General features: G+C 31.2%; 1 protein-coding gene across 1 annotated transcript in view; it reads left to right on the forward strand.

The window, feature by feature from the left end:
• The first annotated feature begins 1,500 nt into the window (after positions 1–1,500).
• LOC117171930 overlaps positions 1,501–22,050 on the forward strand; it is a 48,045-nt gene continuing 27,495 nt past the window's right edge. Inside the window, exons 1-18 of the mRNA XM_033359593.1 lie at positions 1,501–1,828; positions 10,919–10,963; positions 11,239–12,379; positions 12,469–12,829; positions 12,915–13,224; positions 13,315–14,113; positions 14,479–14,986; positions 15,098–15,239; positions 15,326–15,499; positions 15,658–16,203; positions 16,302–17,208; positions 17,422–17,899; positions 18,011–18,646; positions 18,738–19,019; positions 19,122–19,328; positions 19,423–19,578; positions 19,675–20,820; positions 20,920–21,281. Of these exons, the coding sequence (XP_033215484.1) occupies positions 1,759–1,828; positions 10,919–10,963; positions 11,239–12,379; positions 12,469–12,829; positions 12,915–13,224; positions 13,315–14,113; positions 14,479–14,986; positions 15,098–15,239; positions 15,326–15,499; positions 15,658–16,203; positions 16,302–17,208; positions 17,422–17,899; positions 18,011–18,646; positions 18,738–19,019; positions 19,122–19,328; positions 19,423–19,578; positions 19,675–20,820; positions 20,920–21,281 (8,270 nt within the window). The 5' untranslated portion in view covers positions 1,501–1,758. The remainder of the gene's footprint in view (positions 1,829–10,918; positions 10,964–11,238; positions 12,380–12,468; positions 12,830–12,914; positions 13,225–13,314; positions 14,114–14,478; positions 14,987–15,097; positions 15,240–15,325; positions 15,500–15,657; positions 16,204–16,301; positions 17,209–17,421; positions 17,900–18,010; positions 18,647–18,737; positions 19,020–19,121; positions 19,329–19,422; positions 19,579–19,674; positions 20,821–20,919; positions 21,282–22,050) is intronic.

Genomic DNA, 22,050 nt, shown 5'->3' on the forward strand with positions numbered 1-22,050 from the left:
AATCGTAACAAAATCTTTCAACCCCTCCCTCCCCATTGAACTGTTACGTAATTTAAGCGCAGTCCCTAAAGTTCTAAATGAGTTTGTAAGAAAAAAATTCAAAACAAAATCATCAAGAATCTGAAATCATTTTTGTCTGCAAACAATAATTATTCAATTCCATCAATTATTTTTCAGTTTTAAAATTAATCCAGAGAGTGACCATAACTGAAGTTCAAAATGACTTTATAAGAAAATGACTTAATACAAAATCAAAACACTAGGACACTGTAGTATGCTCAGCTTAAGTTTCCTTCGTCTCAATTTTTCTGCCAATTGCATCTGTTATGTGTGTAGAACACCGTGGAACAGATTTAATTCTTGAAGGGATTTTAAAGCAGTGTTCACATTTATTTGAAGACTTTGTAATATTTTACTATTTGCGCTAATTTTAGACAAAGCATCATGACATCAAATCATAGAAATTTGAAATTTTTCATTAATTATTTCACCATGTGTCTAACTAAAGTATCTATAAATCAAATTTCAAATAACACATCAGTCCTTCCCTACCACAGTCGTTCAGAGGTTTTAAATTCGGGTGCAATGTATTTTTTTAATTGACCATTATTTGCTCGATCCGGCAAAAAAATTATATAATTCCTGTACAACTGGAAAAAAGCCAAATATATCAAGAGACCTACCAGTTTAACAGAGTCGCTGACTCCAAAATTCAAATTATGAGGATTACATGGAATGAAAAAAAAACGCAGATTTATACACTTCATTTGTCTTTCCACGCCAGCGCTTTTCCGTCCACATTATAGGGCGGAAGACATGGTCAAGAATCCACTTTGTTGCCGATGCTTTCACTAGGCACTTTAGTTTCATTGCCAGAACAATAAAATTAACTCATTTAATAAAGATCTTAGAATTTCCAAGAAACTAATTTAAGAAACTTTAGAATTCTTATTGCTGTCATTAAGATGAAAAGTTTTCGCAAGCCGCCTCGGAGGCGGACGCCTCCTGCGATTTATTGCAGATAAGAATTTTCGTTAGTCACTCGTACTTCCTTGAGTTGCAACATATATTTTTCAGTGTCAGCTTGACTATATAACATTCTTCAATCAACAATGATCTTATGTACGTTCTCTGTAAATCTGGATCAACTAAACTGCACTAATAATTAGTGAAGTTGATCTAATGTTCAGTCAAATTGATGCATGTTTGATGAATGTTCTATGATGATAGGTTTGCAGTCCGCATCTTCAAAATACCGATTTTTATGAGGGAAGTAACCATCAAAAATTCCAAACTGACACAATCTTGGAAAAACATTCTCGAACGTTTTCTCCGAATATCAACAGATAGATCAGAGAGCGGAGGGTCTCAATTCATATCTTATCAGGTTTGGGACCTTTCGACCTCTCTATACATATACCACACAAGCACGAAACGAAAAGCATGGACCTTTGACTGGCACATGGCCACCGTACTAGATGAAGTTCATTCTCTCGGCGTGAACGACCAGAACAGGAAGCACTTATTTAAGTGTCGGTAAACGTGAATTAAATTGATTTCATGTTGTGATTGCACCCTAGTATTTCTCAGTTTTATCATCTGCCTTGCAAGTTCCAAGGGACCCACAGTTTAGTTTTAGATACAACAATACAAATCAAGGTGTTTTTTTCGCTATCGACTAGTTTGATCAAGTTTGCAATTTTACTGAAAGGAATAAGGATGAAGATCGTTAGTTGGAGTTTGTAATTTGTAGCAAAGATGCATTACGAACATTTTATTTTATCTACCATCTTGTGGACCATCATCTTTGCTGATGCTGTTCGTGGCGGTAAGTACAATATATCTACTGGCTCTTGGAATGATAGATAGGTTGACCGGACGTTGTGATTTATCAGAACATGTCCTCATTTTATATCGCTATCCTAATTTTATGATTTTTTGTGTTATGTCCTGATTTTTTAGAACCGCAAAACGTAAATTCGCGATTTTTATTTTGCAGATATAAATTTTGTTCACAATTTCCGACAGCGCGTCTCAATGTGAATGTTCAATTCAATTTCAAAAACTTTAGATGTGTAGAATTTTACTAATATTTAAAAAGAAAGGAAACATTGAATTGCATAAAAAATTTAAGTTCTGAAAAGTATTTAAAACTATTATTATATTTTCCAGATTGTACTCAATTATTTAAATAAAAATCTTGATCTCATAAAAGTGGTTTCTGCCATTTATACACTCAGGGGATGAACATACAATTTTATTTGTTTTCAAAATTTTTTGTCGAAAATTCATATTTTCGGTTTGAAAATTCAACTGTTTAGTGGACAAATAATCTTTTGGCTAAATATGCTGCTTGTTTGAAAACTAATCTGTTTTGGTCAAGGATTTTTAACGATGTTGTTGAAAATTCGTCTTCTTTGGCTGAAATACCAAGTAGTCTATTTTTCGTTGGAAACTAAATTAGTTAGTTGAAAGTGTAACTTTCTTGTTAAAAATTCAGTTTTGTTGTTGATGATTCATCGTTTTAATTCAAAAACTTATTTTATTGGAAATTTAACTATTTTTTGAAAACTCGTTTTCAATTGATTGAAAAATTAACCATTTAACTAAAAACGTAAATATTCCATTTTTGGTTGAAAATTCATGCGTTTTGTTAAAAATTAATTTCTTCCGTTAAAATTGAACTATTTTCTTGAAAATTCGTATTTTTTGGGGTTAAAAAGTCAATTTTTTAACTGAAAATATAACTGTTCCAGTTTTATTTTAAAATGTATCTTTTATTCGTTGAAAATAAATGTATTTGATTGAAAATTCGTCTTTTTGACAGAATGTTAATCTTTATAGTTGAACAATTTTGTTTGGAATATAATCCTTTCAACTGAAAATTGAACAACTTCGTGTTTGCTTGAAAATTTATTTTCTTCAGTTGAAAATTTAACTATATAGTTGACAATTTAACTATGTAGTTGGAAATGAATGCATTTTGTTGAAAATTTGTTTTTTGTGGTACAATAATTATCTTCTTGGTTAAAAGTTAATATTTTTAGTTCAAAATTCCTTCCCTTGGTTGATGATTTAATTATTTTATTGAATTTTTTTATCGTTAATTTTTTTTTACTGTAAATATAATTATTAAAGTTTTTTTGTTATTGGAAATTTAACTTTTTTCGTTGAAATTTCGTCTTTTTGGTAGAAAATTACTGACTAATTAGGTCAAAATGTATTTGTTTAGATCATTTCAATTTACTGATTCGGTCATTGGACGTTACTGATTAAATCATTTTGTCAAAATAAACATATTTTTTGTTTGAAATACCAACTATTAGGTACATTTTTTGTGGAGAATAGCATATTTTTATAGAAAATTCAACTACTTGGTTGACAATTGTAATACTTTGTTTAAAATGCATTTGGTTGGTTACTGATTTATCATTTTAGTCGCGAAACCATCCGTTTAGTTGAAAATTGAATAATTTTATTCAAAATACATTTTTTGTTGTTGAAAATTCTACTATTCTATTTGTGTGTGTGTGTGTGTGTGTGTGTGTGTGTGTGTGTGTGTGTATAGAAAATCGTTACAAATACGTTATTTTTACTTTAACTCTACTGTTTTCATTAAAAATGATATTTATTGTTGTTGAAAATTCTAGTATTCTATTTTTTGTGCGTATAGAAAATCGCTAAAAATACGTTATTTTTAGTTTATCTCTACTGTTTTCAATAAAAATGATAATATTTTTTGTTTTAAATATTAAGTTTAAATTTTTGTATTGAAAATTGTTTGTTTTTTGGTTGAAAATTAATTTTTTCAACCGAAAATTCAACTGTTTCATTTTTATTTGAAAATTTATCTTTTTGGTTGAACATTAATTTCTATGATTGAAAATTTAATCTAAAAGAAAAATTTATAACGATCAGAGAAAAATAAAAATTGGTGAAAAGTGTATAATTTTCTCGCCCACGCAATTTTCTGAAAAAGGTTACCTTCGATTTTTTCTTGATTTCTTTTTTTGATTCAGAGTAAGATGAGGGAGATATCCTTCGCATATTTTCCTTGCTGAACTATTCATGCATATAGAACAAATGAGTTTTTTAAATCTAGAATGCATTTAAAAAAATATAAATTCTTGTTTTTTAATATTCATAGTATTTATATTAAAGAAGTTACAATCATGTATATTTATCAACTATACAATTAACAATTTTAGAAACATCAGAATACCGAAACCAAACAAAAAATTGGTGAAAAATGAAAGTTTGCGAAATTTAAAAAAAAACAAAAAACTAAAACTATTGAAAATTTTTATTAACAATATTGAATTTAAATTACTATAAAATATAATTAATAATCATAAAATAGAATAAATATTAAAATTGCCACATCGGCTTTCATACTATTTTAATTTTAATTATGAATGGATTTCAGTAATCTGGATACAATACTTTTATTTAAATATAAGATGTTATCCCAGTAGGAATTGGAAGCAAAGAAATAAATAAATTAGATTATTCTTTGTTTTGCATCGTAATAAAATGTCCTTGAAAAACAAGTGCTCATAAAATAGATTCTTTGATTCAAATAACATTTCTTTGTATCAAAGAAAAATATTTATTAGCCCTCAAGCAAAAAAAAGTTTCTTTGGTTCAGAAATATTTTTCTTGATTCAAAGAAATGGTAACTTTGTTCCAATACAAATTTGATATTTAATTTAATTTTGAATGCTTGTAGTTTAAAATCATGATAATTTAAACTTTTTTTTGAAATGGGTTTATCTTGAAATTTACAATTGAAGATTTTTCAATTTTCATAATATAGAGAGGTGTCATTTTGAATATTTTTTTATGTTCAATTTTGAAGATTTGCGATTATAATTATAAACTATTCAATTTTAAAAAGGTATAAATAAAAATTCTTCAACTTTGATGATTTTTTAGATTAAAAGTATTTTCAATTCTAGTCCTTCCAAATTGAAAAAATTTCAAACATAAATCATCGCAAGTGCAGAAAATTATTCAATTTTTACGATTTACATTTGAAAGGTATGTAATTTTGAACATTTTTTTGGAATAGTTCAGTTTTGAAGATTTATAATTATAGATTCATTAATATGGAATAGTTATAGTTTGAAATTATTTAATTTCGAATTTTTTTTGTTTTGTTTGAATATGTAGTTCAATTTTAATGATTTGCAATACACAATTTTCCAAATTTTCATTTCAAGATTCTTCAACTTTAAAGATGTGTAAATAAAAATTCTTTTTGGATAATTTCACAGATCAGAAGTGAAGCGTTTTCAATTCTACATTTTTCAAGTTGAAGAAATCTAAAATGTAAATCATCAACATCACAGAATTTTTAATTGGAAAACTCAAAACTTGTATAATTTTTTAATGGAAATTTATCAAATTAAAAACTCTTCAATTTTTAAGATTTTCAATTTAAAGTTCTACGATTTCAAAAAGTCAAAACTAAAATTTCTTACATTTTGGAAATGTAGAATTGAAAATTATTGAATTTTCAAGATTTTTATTTTATATCTGTAATGAACGCTTCTTTAATATTTCAATTTTTAATATTAACAATTGAAATGTATTAAAATCTATATACGTGTAATTGCAAGTTCTTTAATTCCATAAGTCTAAACCATTTTATTACGACTTGTTAAAGGGAAGATGGTAGGGTTAAAAAATTGAAAAAATGTGTTACTCATCAGTATATGGTAATTACTTTAGCATTTACTGCGCAACATCAAATTTAAATTTTTGCAACGTCTTTAATATTTGTTTTAAAACGGGATATAATAAGTATCAATTTATTCACAAAAATTCTGAATAAATTAGATGTCGCAATATGTTTATCAGTTTACTAATGCAATTTTTTGTAATCAGTTTCAACCATGAAGAAACATTGAACTTTATGATTTAAATCGAGTCGATTCTTATCGCTTAATGCGCTTTTTCCTTTTAATCTGAAAATGATAAACGTGCATCACTACTTTCAAGTATTTTAAGAGGTTTTGAAAGATTTCAAAAAAAGTCTCAGGATTCAAGATGGTTTCGAGAGAAAGAGTACCGAAGTGTTTTCACGAATTTCGAAGGATTTCAGGGAATTTTAATGGAATTTCTACGACTTAAAGGGATTTGAAAAGATATTGATAAGATTTAAAAAAATTTTGCAAATATTTTTAAGAATTTTAAGGAATTTTAATGTTTATTTAGAGATTTAGCAGAGCTTCGACGATTTCACAGTATTTCAAAGTATTTTGAGAGATTTCAAAACAGTTATACATTTCAAAACATTTTGATTAAAATGTCTTTTTAAAGATATTAATATACTTTGAAGATTTTCAGGAGATCATAAAATATTTCCACGAATTTTATGAAGATTTTAATGAAGTTTAAAGAGATTTGAAAGAATTCAAGGTATCACGTAACATTTCGAATTATTTTACAAAATTTCAAGAATTTTAAGTAATTTTAAGATATTTTAAGAGATTCTTATTGGATTTTAAGATTTCAAGGGATTTCAAGGAGTTCAAAAGGTTTCACGGAATCAAAATCTAAGATGGCCCAATCGTTTTAAAGGGATTTTATGAATATTATGTACGATATCCATGTAACTCATAGGATTTTAAGAAACATTCGGATTATTCAAACAAAATTTTTATTTTTTACAAAACTTGTAGAAGAATTCACGGAATTTCAAAGAATTTTAAGACATCGAAGAATTAAATTAATTTTATAAGAGTTCAAAATATTTTCAAACCTTTTAAAGCATTTTAAGGGATTTAACTTATTTTAAGGTATTGAAATGTGTTTCAGTGATTTTAAAGGATTTAAAAGGATTTTAGAAGATTTCAAAACATTCCAAAGTATAACAAATGATTCTAGAGAAATTCGTAAGATCTTAATAAATTTTACAGTGATTTCAAAGATTTCAAGTAACCTCGTAACCTATCGTGTTATTTCACGGAATTTCAAGAATTTAAAAAATTTCCGAGAAATTTTAAGGGTTTTGAAGATTTTAAGCGACTTTCTAAGATTTCGAAAGGTTTTACGGAATCTCAAACATTTGTAATGGATTTCCATATTTTTAAAAGGATTTGAATGAATTTCCAAGGAGTTTAATCACTTTAAAGGGATTTCAAGAGATTACGTGAGATATCCATGTAATTCATAGGATTTCAAGGAATATTCATGCTATTAAACAAAATTTTAAGGGATTTTCAAAGTCTTTAAAAGAATTCACTGGATTTCAAAGGATTTCAAGAGATACCGAAAACTTTTCACAAGTTAGGGGGTTTTAATGTGATCAGAAGATTCAAAGGGATTTTAAGAGATTTTATAAGATTTAAAAATTTTTCACGGGATTTCAAAATATTCGCAAAGACTTTAACGAATTTTTATGGATTTTAAGCGATTTAAAGGTAATTCGATGATTTTACTGGATTAAAACAGATTTTAAGAGATTTCAAAACATTCCAAAATATATCCATTGATTTAAGAAGATTTATTTCGTAAGATTTCAATGCATTTTAAAGGGACCTCAAGGATTTCAAGGGATCTCGTCATATTTCAAAATCACGGAATAACAAAGATTCTAAGAGTTTAAAGGACTTTTATGCGATTTTAAAGATTTCAAGCGATTTCAAAGATTTTGAAAGATTTCACGAAATCTTAAAGAATTTTAAGGGGTTTTCCGAGGTTTTAAAGAATTTCTAAGTATTTCCAGGGAGTTTAAATGTTTTAAATGGATTTTAAAACATTATTAAAGTACGATATCCATGGCATTCATAGGACCTCAAAGAATTTTCACATCATTACAAAAATGTTAAGGTATTTACAAATTTTTAAAAAGAATTGCCTAGGTTTCAAAGGATTTGAAAAAAAAAGAGATTTCAAAAGATTTGCAAAAATTTTGGAGAATTTTAATAGAAATAAAGGGGTTTCGATGATTTCACAGCCTTCGAAAAGATTTATAAATATTTGAAAACATTCTAAAAAGTATATCCATGGAAATCAGAGGATTTGAATTAATTTTAATGAGATTTCAAAGATTTCAAGGGATCTCCTGAAGTTTTCAAATATTTCAGGACATTTCAAGGATTTAAAGAAATATTGAGGGATTTTTTATGGTATTTTGAAGATTTCAAGCGATTTTAAAGATTTCAAAACATTTTGGGAAATCTCAACAAGAAAAATGTAAGAGGTTTTCCACAGTTTTAAAGGATTTCAAGGGATTTCCTGGAAGATTAATCATTTTAAAGAGATTGTAAGAGATTATGTATAATAAATATGGAATTCATAGAATTTGAAAGAATATTCATATCATTTAAAAAATGTTAAGACATTTGCCAAATTTTCAAAAGAATTTACGGGATTTCAAATGATTGCAAAGGTTTTCCGCAATGTGTATATTATTGTAAAAAGAAATTTGGACAGCCCAAAACAGGTTTCAAAATTTCAATTACCATATTTGAAAAAAAATTCTTGCCCCCCACCCCCAACTAAGGATTTGTTATATTTTTAGAACGCCCAATTCTAAACAGCCTTATGTAATTAATGGGCGTTCCCTAAAGGAATTTGATGCCTTATAAAGAAATTCTCAACATTAAATGCACAAGAAACGAACAAAAGCCGATTTTTTATTCGCAATTTTAGTTTAAATTGTACATAAACAAATAAAGTAGTATAATTGGTCATTTAAATGTTATGAATTTCTACCATAAGAAAAAATGCTGAAATAAACTCTCTATTGGCCACAGAGTTATTCCAACTACACTCATTGAAGAAAAAAATTATATCTATATTTAACTTATTCATTTTCAACAATTTTTATAAGCAAATTATGAACTATGTCATATTTTCATAGAAAAAATTTTATTTTTACTAATTGCTGAAATGATTTCATGCGCAGCATAATTTGTAACGGAAAATTAACATAAGTTTGATTTTACTATTGTTAAAAATATTATTATAAACAAATGGTCATTTGTAAAGTTTTTGTCAGTTGGATTAATTTTTCTGACTAGAACTGATTTACAGTACCTGTCTTTAAAGGCAATTTAAAATTAAATTTTTATCCAGCATAAGTAATATGTATTTTTCATAACAATTTCTATGAAAAAATATCCTAATCGGTTATATCTCTGAAGAAAAAAATCATTTTTTCCTAAATTATCTTTTACCTTCTTCGTGAAAGTTAAGATATATAAGGCATTAAATAATCATTTATTTTCTTTAATTATTGTTGATGTTAGCCCAGTTTATTATGAAAACTCCAGCCCGAAGAACATCAACTATCAGCATTTATAATTGTTATAATTAAATAACAAACAACAATAAATAATAATTTTAAGTGCAATCGCAATTATAATTAGGTTTCAGTATTTATTAAACAAAATTGTCTTGAAATTTCAAGGATATTTATTTTGGATCAATATTGTTGTTTCAATATCACAATCAATCTAACATCAACAATAATTTAAGAGAACATAAATTTATTTTCTACTAGAAGACGGCAAAGTGAGATATTTTTGCATATCAATTATGTTCTTTTTTTTTAACTTTTATTGGGAGAATCCGGGTTTTCATCACCAGCCACGGACGAAGTCGTGATACTATAGCAATAACGAGATAAAGATGTTATGAATTTAATACGCTGTTTGAAATCTGTTTTTAATACGCTGTTTATTCATAGAAATGATTATTTTTACGAAAATTGTTACTGAATGTCTTAAATCCACTTTTAAAATAATTATTAACTTATTGTTGGATAATTTCAGTGAAAAACGGTTTTGTTCAACTATTTAAGATAAATCTAAGTTTTTGTAATGAAAATATTTATAGCAGTCATGTCAATGAATTATTGTTCAATTCTAATCGTGAATTGTCACAAATGAGGTAATTCCAACAATAACTGAAAAAGAGAAAATTTTACTCTACGGAAAATCGGCGGTTTATAAAAATGTTTATAACAATATGAAATATTTTTTATTTTCCGTTCAAACTATGACTCTTATGGAAAATCTTAGTAATTAGAGTCAACACAAAATTTTTTCTATGAAAAAAGGTACAGTAAATAATTTGTTTATAAAAAGTGTTTAATGACTTGGAAGCTTCTATAATGTGTCCCCTAAGGGTTTACATTTTTCTTGCACCTTCTTGCACCGGTCCCACGAAGACTCTCCGGAGATGAACAACTCCCTTCCTAGGCAAGTGCTCACACCGCATGGGCCGCCGAGGCTCTTCCACAGAGTGCGAGGCGGGAATCGAACCCGCAAAGCCGACGGAATTGGTCCAAAGCCTACGCTTTAGCCCCCACGACCATCGTCCCACTCTAAAAAGTGTTTATAACAATTAATTTATATTGTAAAAGTGATTATTTTTGTTCTATGAGTGCATTCATAATAAATGTGGCTAATAAGAAGTTTATTTTAGCATTTTTTTATAATATATAAATTCATAAAGCTGAAATAGCAAATTTTGTCCCTTTATTTGTTCATATATATAACAGTGTCTTATGCTGAAAAATCCGGCTAATCGCACCAAAATTTCAGTAAAAATAATACCGATTGAAATTTCGGTACACACAGCAACGGCTTTTATATATTGCTGCACTGATGAGAGAAAAAATAAAAAATTGCAAACTACAGTTCTCTTAGAAACTGAGCATCCCTAAAAAATCAAAATTTAATCAGAAATTACCTGTAGCCGATTATGAACAGTAAATTCCAGATCCGGATCACACTTTGCTTTATTGTGGACTGGACTATGTCAATTTGAATTGTTCGTTTATTAACAAACAAATTATGAGAAATTGTGTCTTGAATTCAAACTCCAAACTAGTTGATGGATTTCAAATGAGATATATAAATATAAGACTAAAGGATTCTATATTTGCTTATTTGTTTTTCAGGTATTAGCAAAGACTCAACATTATGTGGTCGCATGACTTGCAACGGTAAGTGTGCAACAGTGTACAAAATAGTTATTTATTCCAAAAACTTACGCAGTGTGGAAAATTTGCATTGATCAATAGATTTTAAATTTAATTTCTAAAATCTGAATCAGTAATAAACAAACAAAATATAGCGTTTTTTTTGTAGTTAACTTTTTTTAAGTTATCGAATCAGTACCCACCCCAAGACCCAACTGAAAGTGATAGTAAATCTCAATGATTTTTATCTTATCTTCTATATGCTTATTCTTTGTTTATCTTCTTTCATGTCATGACAGTTCCAGTCGAAAGAAAGTTCAAGTACAATGAAAGTCTATATTATCAGTATCAATACAAAGTAGACGTGAGTACAAATTTAGGAGATCAAGGCCAGAAAGCTACAAGCGATGAGTCATCATTGTTCATAGATTCTACGGTTACGTTGTATTTTAAAACTCCATGCGAGGGCTATTTGAAGCTGAGCAATGCAAGCATCAGTCATGATAGATCTCAATATAACCCTGAGTTTCCAGATAGAGCCGGGGGAGAATTTAAGGTTAATTTGGAACGCCATGTTTTACGCTTTGCTTTCGACGATGGGGTTGTTCGAGAAGTCTGCCCTGATCCCAAAGAAAGTATATGGGCACTCAATATCAAACGAGGTATACTGTCGATGCTGCAGAACACGATGATGAGATTTGATGTCGATCGTCGAGTGGACGAACTCGATGTTAATGGAATATGCGAAACACGTTATAAACTTCATGAAGCCAAAAAGACCAGTCTTGTGATAAGGAAAACAAAGAATCTTGCTAGTTGTTCCCACAGTAGTAAACATCTTTCGATCATACAATCACAAACTTACCGAAGTCCTCTGTCTCAATCTCGAATTTTAAAACAACCCTTACTGAAATCCCATAGCGAGTGTGAGATCACAATTGACCATAACATCTATGAACGGGTTATTTGCAATGATTCCCATCAACTACAGCCACTTTCGAATGGCAATAACGCTGGTGTACGAACTGACATGAGCGCGAGTCTGGAGCTTATTTCCGAAACTACGGAAATCAGCATGGACATTTTTGATACTGATGATGATGAGGATGGGGATGATGAAGATGAAAAAAGCAATGTTAGCAAAACAGAGGATAGTGAAACGAATGACGGTTCTAAGCGTAAAAATAAAGAAGCTGATCATATTCACACCAAAAGAACCACTTTACTTTACGACCATGCGAAAACGCCTAGAACCATTCATGGTGAATTGCGTACATCTAGAGATCTTTTAAAAAGCATGTGTAGGCATGAAGCTGCAGAAGAAGTGCAACAAAGCTTCTCGGAATTATTTACTAAGTTTATTCATTCAGCCCGAATGTTAGACTACCCATCACTGAGTCAAATGTTCGCTAGAGCCAACAGCATATGTAAAAACAGCAGGTTCGAATAAATTATATTATTCTTTAGTACATTGTATTCAATTATAACAATATGATACTACTGTAATATGTTACTTCAATTTCTTTCAGAAAACACATTATCGATGCTCTTCCCTACATCGGCAGCAACGCTGGAGTAAAAGTAATGAAAGACCTGATAATAAACAAGTACATAAGCCAGGAGACTTTACACACATGGGTTACTGCATTTGCTCTGATACCTCAGCCAGATCATGAAACTCTCAAATCCCTTGCACCTCTTCTCGACTTTCAAGAGGAGATGTCGAATGCTCAATTCATTCTAAGTTATTCTGCAATAATACACACATATTGCTCCACAGAAAGTACGTGTCTTCAACTGGAACCCATTACACACTTTCTCTCATATGTGGAGAATAAAATCGAAAAGGGTTGTGCTCCACGCAGCCAATCTCGTTCTACGATTAAAGAGGTAACTATATAAATTTATTCTTATACGAAATTACTGTTATGTCAATTAAAATTATTAAATTTCTTTTAAATTAAAATATTGCCAGACTTTAGAGGCCTTAAAAGCAGTTGGAAATATGGGTGTTGAAACAGAAACACTAGTTGGCAAACTAAGGGTATGCATTCAAGATACAAGTGGATTTCTGCCAATGGAAGTGCGCATAGCAGCAATTGATGCTCATCGTAGGCTCCAGTCTTGTCAAGCTACAAGAGACACATTCTTCTTAAATCTCTACCGCAATTTTACCATTGATTCAGAAATGCGAATTGCTTCGTATTTGCAAGTCATGCGGTGTCCTGATTATCGGGTGATAAAGACGATCAGACAAACGCTAGAAGAGGAGGAAGTGAACCAAGGTATATTAAGCACCTATCTATTCTTCTATTCTATTGTGATTAATAATAGTATTAATAGTGATCAATAAGTGATTATTCTTTTTTTTTAAGTTGGGTCTTTCGTATGGAGCCACTTAAAGAATTTACTGTCCTCTTCGTCACCTACTAGAGTTGAAATTCAGAGTCTTTTGACGGACAGGGATCTTGGTAACAAATTCAACAGTGATTTGAGAAAGTTTTCCCGTAATTATGACAATTCCTTCTTTTCGGAGGAATACAACTTCGGGGCGAACTATCAAGGAAATCTAATTTTCTCACCCAAATCTTACATTCCACGACAAGCAACGTTAAACCTCACTGTCGACTTATTTGGCGAATCGGTGAATCTTTTGGAGGTCGACGTACGTATGGAAGGATTGGAATATTATGCCGAGAGTATGTTTGGACCAAGTGGGCCGTTCAGTGGAGAAAAAATGGGCAATCACTTCAAGCAGCTCCTCAGACAGTTTAGATCAGCATCTGAGGATGAAGAAGATTACTGGAAACGAGTAAAGCGATTACCTAATGTAATTGACAACAATTTTGATCATCCGATGATCAGTTTAGGGTATAGAGTTTTTGGAAATGAACTCAAGTTTACAATGTTGGACGGTGATGAAGAAATAAAGATTGCTTTAGCCACACTTAATCCCTGGGCGAAGGTAAAGCAGATTTTATCCGGAAAAGAGATCCACTACGAAAATACGGCTATGCTTCTTGATTCATCTTATGTGGTACCGACAACCTCGGGTCTTCCGATACGTTTAGATTTGGCAGGGTCTGCTGCATGCAACCTCAAGTTATCTGGATTCCTTGACAGTAAACGCTTAAGCAGCGGAGAAATTGAAGTAATTGGAAAAATTGTACCAAGGTACTAACTTGTTAAATCGAGGTTCTAAAATAGATTTTATCATAATAAAAACATTAGTACGTTTCCAAATTTCTGACTATAATAAATCTGCTTTAATGATTCTGAAAAGTGAAACTATAAGTTAATCAGTTGATATTAGTCTAGAATTTTTTTAATAAAGAAAGGTGACCCGGAATTGAGCCAACGTCATGACTTAAAATTGGCTAGTATTTTTATTAATGAATATTACAAGCAGTCAGGCCTTAGACCAGTTTTATAACAATTAAAAAACTTTAACGCAGATCAGGAATTGGCACATCTAGGTTACTTCTTAAATAGGACACAAATATTGCCTTTATAACAATTAGGAAATTTATTGTTTTCAGTGTAAGTTTGGACATCACGGGATCAATGACAACAGATTCCTTTTACAAAAGTGCAGGAATCAAATTGAGAACCAATGTGTACTCCACAGGAGCAGTGGAAGCTAATTTAAATGTCAAGGGACCCCGACTTGTACGCCTTGGTTTGAGTCTTCCCAATCGTAAAATGGAAATTTTTTCGATGCATTCAGATGTGCTCATCGTAAAAACGAATGGAGCTGATGTGAACGAGAAAGCTATAGGTCTTCTAATTGCTGAGCAAGATCAAAATAAATTGGAACACTCACAACTGATTGGAAACGTAATCAGTAATACAACTTGTAGTTGGCCGTCGCTTGACAGGCTTATTGGGCTCAAAATTTGTGCGGATTACCAGTTTCCGAATGTAACGAAAAATCCCAAAGCTGCTTATTTCATACTAAATGGTCCTACGTTATTTAAGGTTTCTGTAATTAAAGCTGACCCCAGTGCAAAGAGTTACATCTTGGAATACAAAATGGAGCGAACAACAGTAAGTAGATATTTTTCGAAACGAATACGTTTTATACATATATCAGGCGTAGTTGACCTTCATTCATGTAAATAATTAATAACGATCTTTATCTTTATTTCTGTTATGCAGAATGAAAGCTACATCAGAGTTGCTTTTGATACACCTGGATCTCAAATGAAAAGAGAACTTAGTGCAACAATTTCTTTTAATGTACACAACAATAACGTAACACTAGCTTTGCAGTCAGCTAGCAATTCATTTGTAGCGAAAGGTATGAAAAGCACTGCGTGCATTATCGATTGAAATAATAAATTAATAATCTTGTTAAAGAATTGACCAACATTGTATTGATTTCAGGTACATACAAAAGAACAGATAATGAGACTTTCCTTGATGTTGGACTAGATATTAATGGAACAAAGCACTTAGATGCTAGTGTAGGTTATTCCATAAAAAAAGTTAATTATGGCTATACTTACATACCAAAATTGTATTTAGCCATAAACAGTGAACGAATTGCCGAACTCTCAGGTAAAAAGCATACCTTTTCTTCTCATAACAGCAGGATATTGTTACGATCAAAATATATTGAACCACAAATGGGATGTCCCTCAACATCCCGTTGCTTTGATTGTTTCATGAACGTCCTGATTTTTCTGTAAATAAATATGGATTTTTAAATTGTATAGGTATGATACGAAATCAGCAAAAGAATAACGTATCTCAGTGTGATATTGATTTGACTTTTCAAACAAAAAAAGTTTGGAGCCGAATTTTAGGGTACATTATGAAAAGGAACATTAGTTTATCTGGAAATGTGAAGATTGACTACCAGTTGCAAAAGATGCCAAAAAAGGAAACTCTACAGTTTGAAATTTCACTAATAAATCGATCCACGAAAACACTGACTTACAAAGAAGCGAATCTCAAGTTGCACTCCACTGCTTATCCTCAACTAAATACTGTAATAGCTTCTTGGTACCAGCAAGCAATGGGCCATCTTGAGCTTCACGCTGAAGTAAATTCTAGTCCTCATTTGCAAGACGATCGGCACAAGCTTGTGGCGCAACTGGTCCTCACTTACTCGAAAGGTTATTTCCAAAGTCAAGGTGCTAAAATTAGCGCATTTGTTGCCCTAACGAAGCCGATACAAAATCTTGATATTAAATTAGGAATGAATCATTATGCTATTGGAGATGAATCTAAAACCACTCTTTTAGTACGATATGCTCCAGGTAATATTCTTTCCGCAACGTACTCTTAAAAGTGCGTGTATCTATAATCAACTGTGCTTTCAATAATCTATAATAATTTTATATACATTGTCTTGTAGGTAAGGAAATTGTTTTGACATTCAATATGATTACGCCTCGCGGAACTATGTTTGCCATTGAAGGGCATGCAAACTTGACAATTCCAAATTTTAATTCCATGTTGATAAGCGCAAGAATTACAGAAAGATCTCGCAACGAGTATGAACTTGATTTTTCTGGAACGTGGTTTAGTGGCCACAATATGACTGTGCGTGGTACTTATTCAGATAGATCAACTGTATCAATAATAAATCATAACTTGAAACTTCTCTTAAAATCTCCAAGCTTTGCGAAAGATATAATTTTGACTGGCAAATTTTACTACGATGTTGCCAATCTCAGAATTGGGTTGCACATGGAACAACTGGATATGGATAAGTATGCCTTAATTCTGAATTATACAGCATTATCCTTGGGACGTGTCAGCACTTTCATAGAAGGAAGATATAAAAACAATATTTACTCTGTTTTAACAAAAATCGACACCAATCGCGAAATTAGAGCAGAGATACATTTAGATCGGTGGAGAGATGTTCATTTGATAGGGACAGCTATTAATGAACTGAATAACAAGGAATTAGGTTTTGAAATTAAGTGGGATGCTAATAGAGATCCAGCTCTTAAATTTGCGACAAGTATACAGTTAAACAGGAATATCCCAAACTTATATTCCAATGACCAGTCCAGTGAAAAAAATATGAGCGCACTCGTTAAAATCACTTATCCTGGTCGATTGGTAACTGGTTCATGCCTTTTTGCTCTGAAAGATGTAAACAATTACGTAATGGATGCTCGCCTAAGTTGGGACTCAGACAAGACAGTAGAATTGACAGTTGATACGGATTACATTTGGCTAAAATCGCTGAAATTTGAATCTCAGCTTCTTACTCCTTTTGAAAATTGGAAGAAAACTTCTTTGAATGCAAAGTATGTAACAATTATTTTTTTAAAGGGATCGTACACAGAGGATCATTTGCATGGCAAAAGAAATATTAGACTACTAGCGTTTTCTATCTCTTTTTTTAATAGACCCTCGATATACAAACTCTCAATGTACCGAATTCACATTGCACAATTAACATAATTTGTTAGTAGAGTCTATATTTTTCTAATTTTAGTACATATTTCCTGTTATTGTAGATATTTGCAAATAGGAGAAAAACTTAGCTTGAGTGGTAGCGCGTACTGGCAAGATTCACAACATGTGTTGATTGACTTACTAGCTCACACTAAGGAACATCCCGAAATATTGGAATGGAACGCAAATTTTGGACTTTCTAGTACAGTTCATTCCATTAAATGGGTAACGGCTAATCTCACGCACAAACAGTTGTTCGCGCGTGGAACTGATTCCCATTTGCTGGTCAAGTACCACCCAGATAAAATAATAGATATCAGAAGCATCTGGCAACTGTACAGAATATCAGATGGCACTTTTAATCTGACGGGCAACCTGCATCTTGTCTCGCCGCTGGTCAGTTATAGGAAAGGAGAAATGAAATGTCTCTTGAGTTCCATGCCAAACTGGAAATTCTTAGGAGCAGCTAATATTGATCTGGATAAAAGAAAATACACAGCAAACATGATCGGAGATTTGGCTCAGTTGAAGGAATCTATGGTATGAAGTTTCGATAATCTCTTAACTATATATGTCACTAATTTTATGTGTACACTATTTATTGTCATCGAATTTTAAACAATTCCTTTTAAGCAAATGTCTATTTTTTAGATTGAATTCAACATAACGACTCCGATTGAACGGTATGCTTACATACGAGGAAGATTCGGACTGTCGGAAAGAGACAGACATATTGTAGCAGAAGTCATAAGTCCAGCTGGACCACTTGGATTTGAGGCCATTTTTCAAATACTCACTAGCTCGTATGATTTTAACATAAAATTGTTAATAGCAACACCGATTGAGGCTTTTCAGAAAGCATTATTAGTCGCAAAGCTTAATAATCAAGAGGCGGACTTCCGCGTGGCATACAACAATCTCACTGCTGGATTCGAGGGTGTTTGGTATTACGAAGATATCACTGACTTCCAATACACTTATATTCTCTATACACCAGTTCGTGGCATGCACGAAATCGGAATTATTACGAAACTCGTTGTAACTCACACAGAACCCGATGGTTATCTGGATGTTGACACAGAATTTTCTTTAAGATTGGTAGAATTGAAGGTGGGTGTGAAAGTAAAATGTGGTCCAAAACCATCTCCAGTACGAATTCCATCTGGAACTGTGTTGAAAGCAAATTCTGAAGTGGAGCGAGAATCTGGCCAACTTTTGGATGTAGATGAAGAATATGAGGATGAAGAAGATGACGAAAATGTTTTCTATTGGAGAGGTGAAATTGAGGTATATGTAGATATATTAAATATTTATGAATATAAATAAACATATTTATGAAATAAATGTAGATTTTAATACGTAAAATTGTATTTTTCAGTTAAATGTAGTAATAATCGAACCTATCACTGGGGTGTTAGATATTGACAAGGAAGGCCCCAAGTATAAAATTGTTAGTGTCCTCAAGTTGCCAAAAGGTCGAATAACCTTGGATGATAGTTTCTATATGGAAGATTTCTTTAATATGAGGAACGACTTGAGTATAGAAACACCCTTTGAATGCGCTTCTGAAATCAACTCCGTTTACATATTTAAATTGCAAGATTCTAATATTTTGATGCAAATGGATATGAACGTGTCTAATTATACTTCATGGGTTGAGGTAAATTGATTTGACTAAACACCGGAATGTACAGGAGGAAAAAGAGTGTTATTTTATTTTTCGATCTATAATTGAATTCTAACTATTACCATTTTTTTGCAGTCAGGATTTTCGGTAAATTATACGACACTTAAAAGTGTAGTAGACATTCTGAAAATATATTCGCTACAATTAAATTTTAAAACACCATTGCAATTTTTGAAATCTGTTGATACAATGACAACACTAGAAATGGATGAAAATGAATACAAAGCTAGTGTAACTATAAAAGCTCAAGATTGTCTTGTAAATCTTGGTGGTTCGCTGGAGGTAAAGTTGGATTATTGCCGATGGATAAATAATCGTATCATAAGTTTTAATTTGGCTATAAAAGTAAAAAATATATAAATGTTTTATATTGTAGATGGAAGAAGGCTTTGTCGATGTGGCTGTTACTGCCGATGTAAATAGTACAGTACTTACAATTCCCAAAATAAAAATAACGGCAAAAAAAGATATGACCGACAAAGAAAGACTGGTTGAATTTGGCATTATTACCGATAAATCAGTTGGAAAATCTGTAAGTACAAGGCGACTCAGCCACTATGTTCGATTTTCTGTTTTTCTGTAATTTATATAAATTACTTGAAGTAATTTAATACATTTGATTTTTTAGGCAAATTTCAAAGCATTATGGCATGTCGAGGATCCAAATTTCATAAAGGCTTCGATTGCCCTTGAAACTTGGATAGAAGTAATAAAAGTGGTCGAAATTGACATTTTATATAATAACACGATGAAAAAGAACAGTATCTGCAAGTTAAACCTCTGTCTCAAACATCAACTAAATCAAGAATACAAGTTGATCGGGGAGTTAAAGAATGGAACAGTGAAAGCAGATTTGCACAGTCCCTTAAGACAACGACACTTACAATTTCAAGGTCATCTCACTGAAATTAGTGAAAATCGTTACAAAGTCGAAGGTGATTTGCAAAATACACATACTTCCACAGTTTATAACGTATTAAGTTTTATTTCCATGGAAAACGAGCAATTATCAGCAGTAGAGATTACCGCAGCTCCAACAAACAATGCATCAGATCACAATAAATATGTCGTGAATCTAAAGAGAGAAAACAATGGAATAAATGTCCAAGTTCAAAGTCATGTTCTGAATGGGAATCTTAGCATGAGTGTTACTAATGCCTTGAATTGGAACTTGCAATCGAAAATAGATTCTCTAAACAATACTAATCTATACGATATTTATCAATTAAACACATATATGAATGTACAGGTAGATGGTAATACGACTTTATATGTTTATGCAAGCACACCATGTCAAGATCTCGAAAAAGTCATGCTTAACGGAAACTTGTTGCTTTCTGATGATGGTGGATATGTTCGTTTAAATCATCATCTAAATCGTGATGACAGCTTCGCAATACTAGAGTGGAAACTAGCTTACTTAACTGACATGTTTGGTAAAATCTTGGCTAGTCATCATACTGATGGAATTAGTAATAAAGAGATTGATCTACACTTGTTCTTTAAAAACCCTAAACAAGCATTTAAGAACGTTAATATTGGTTTTAACATCAACATTGACCAAGAACGTTGGAGACTTGCTACAAACGCTACTGTCGGGATTCTGGATGAAGAAAATGTTGACGTTCTTGTCAGCATCAGATTGCCTCCCCCAGACAATGATGATCATAGATTTCTGGTTAGCTATCATGGGAATAAAGGAATTCAAGATGCATCCTATGTCATCGGTTATAATGCCTTGCGAGCAAAAACCAACTACGCTTCTGACGGATCGGTTTGTATATCTGCTTGTTCATTTTTTTTTGTCATGTTGTGTTCCTCAAATTTTATGAGCTTTAGGCATTATCATTCGCTGATCAAATTCTTTCAACAGATTAAAATGGCTGCTCGTGATATCGATGGACATCTTCGCTTGACGTGGGGAAATGAACCTACGCAAACATTGAACAACGTACTCAACGCGACCTTTGATAATAAAGGAATGGAATTCAAATATTCGCTTTACACGCCGTCATATTTGCAAGAAGAAACCGTGGTCTTCCTCTTCACGTATGATGCTGCGCATGATATTCATACAGCTATCGGGGCAGATTTATATTCTCCAGGTCAGAAAAAAATTGGTTCGACACGCATTTCATATGAAAGTCTTGTAAATGTGAACGGTACGATCAATGCAACAACTCCAGTGCCAACTTTTGCTTTTGTCGGATGTGATTTCGTCATACTAACAACTTTGTAAGTACAGTTTTTTTATGAAATGGGGAGCAAAAATAGATTTAATTTGATCTGTAGGATCATCTATAAACTACGTTACCCATCTTGGACAATTTGTAACCCGTTGATTTGTTTATATCCGATTTTACGTTTACACTTATTTTTATTGTGATTATCTTATTTATCATAAAAAAGTGATTTTCAGAGCAAATGTTAAAATATGCCTAACTAAATTTTATGTGACATTTAATCCGGGTATTTTTGAATTTTTAATCCAAGAAAGGTGAATTTTTAACCATAAATTAAATATTTAAACCTTTAAGTAAAAAAATAATGTTAAATTATTTTTAATACCGAATTTTCTACAAAATAGTTGATTTTGTTAATAAACTAATTGAACATTCAAGACAAAATGACGAACTTTCTATACAAAATAGTTGAATTATCAAATAAAAACTATGAAATTTTGATAAAAAAGGTAATTATATACGAAAAATACGAATTTACAACAAAACGCAAGAACTCTTAACCCAAAGGTTGAGTTTTCGACTAAACTAGATTAATTTTCAACAAAAAATGAAATTTAAACAAAATAGTTTAATTTTAACAGGAAGTGGAGTTTTTACTTTGAAACGAACAATTTTCGACCAAAAATGGAATAGGTGAATTTTCAATTACTAAGTCCTTTTTCAAACAAAAATGAAAAAGAATTTTTAACAAAACAGTATATTTTCCAACCAGAGAGATGAATTTTAAAGTAAAATTTGGAATCGTCAACCAGAAACTGAAT

Source organism: Belonocnema kinseyi, chromosome 4 (genome assembly GCF_010883055.1).
Source record: "Belonocnema kinseyi isolate 2016_QV_RU_SX_M_011 chromosome 4, B_treatae_v1, whole genome shotgun sequence".
Taxonomy (NCBI): Eukaryota; Metazoa; Arthropoda; class Insecta; order Hymenoptera; family Cynipidae; genus Belonocnema; species Belonocnema kinseyi.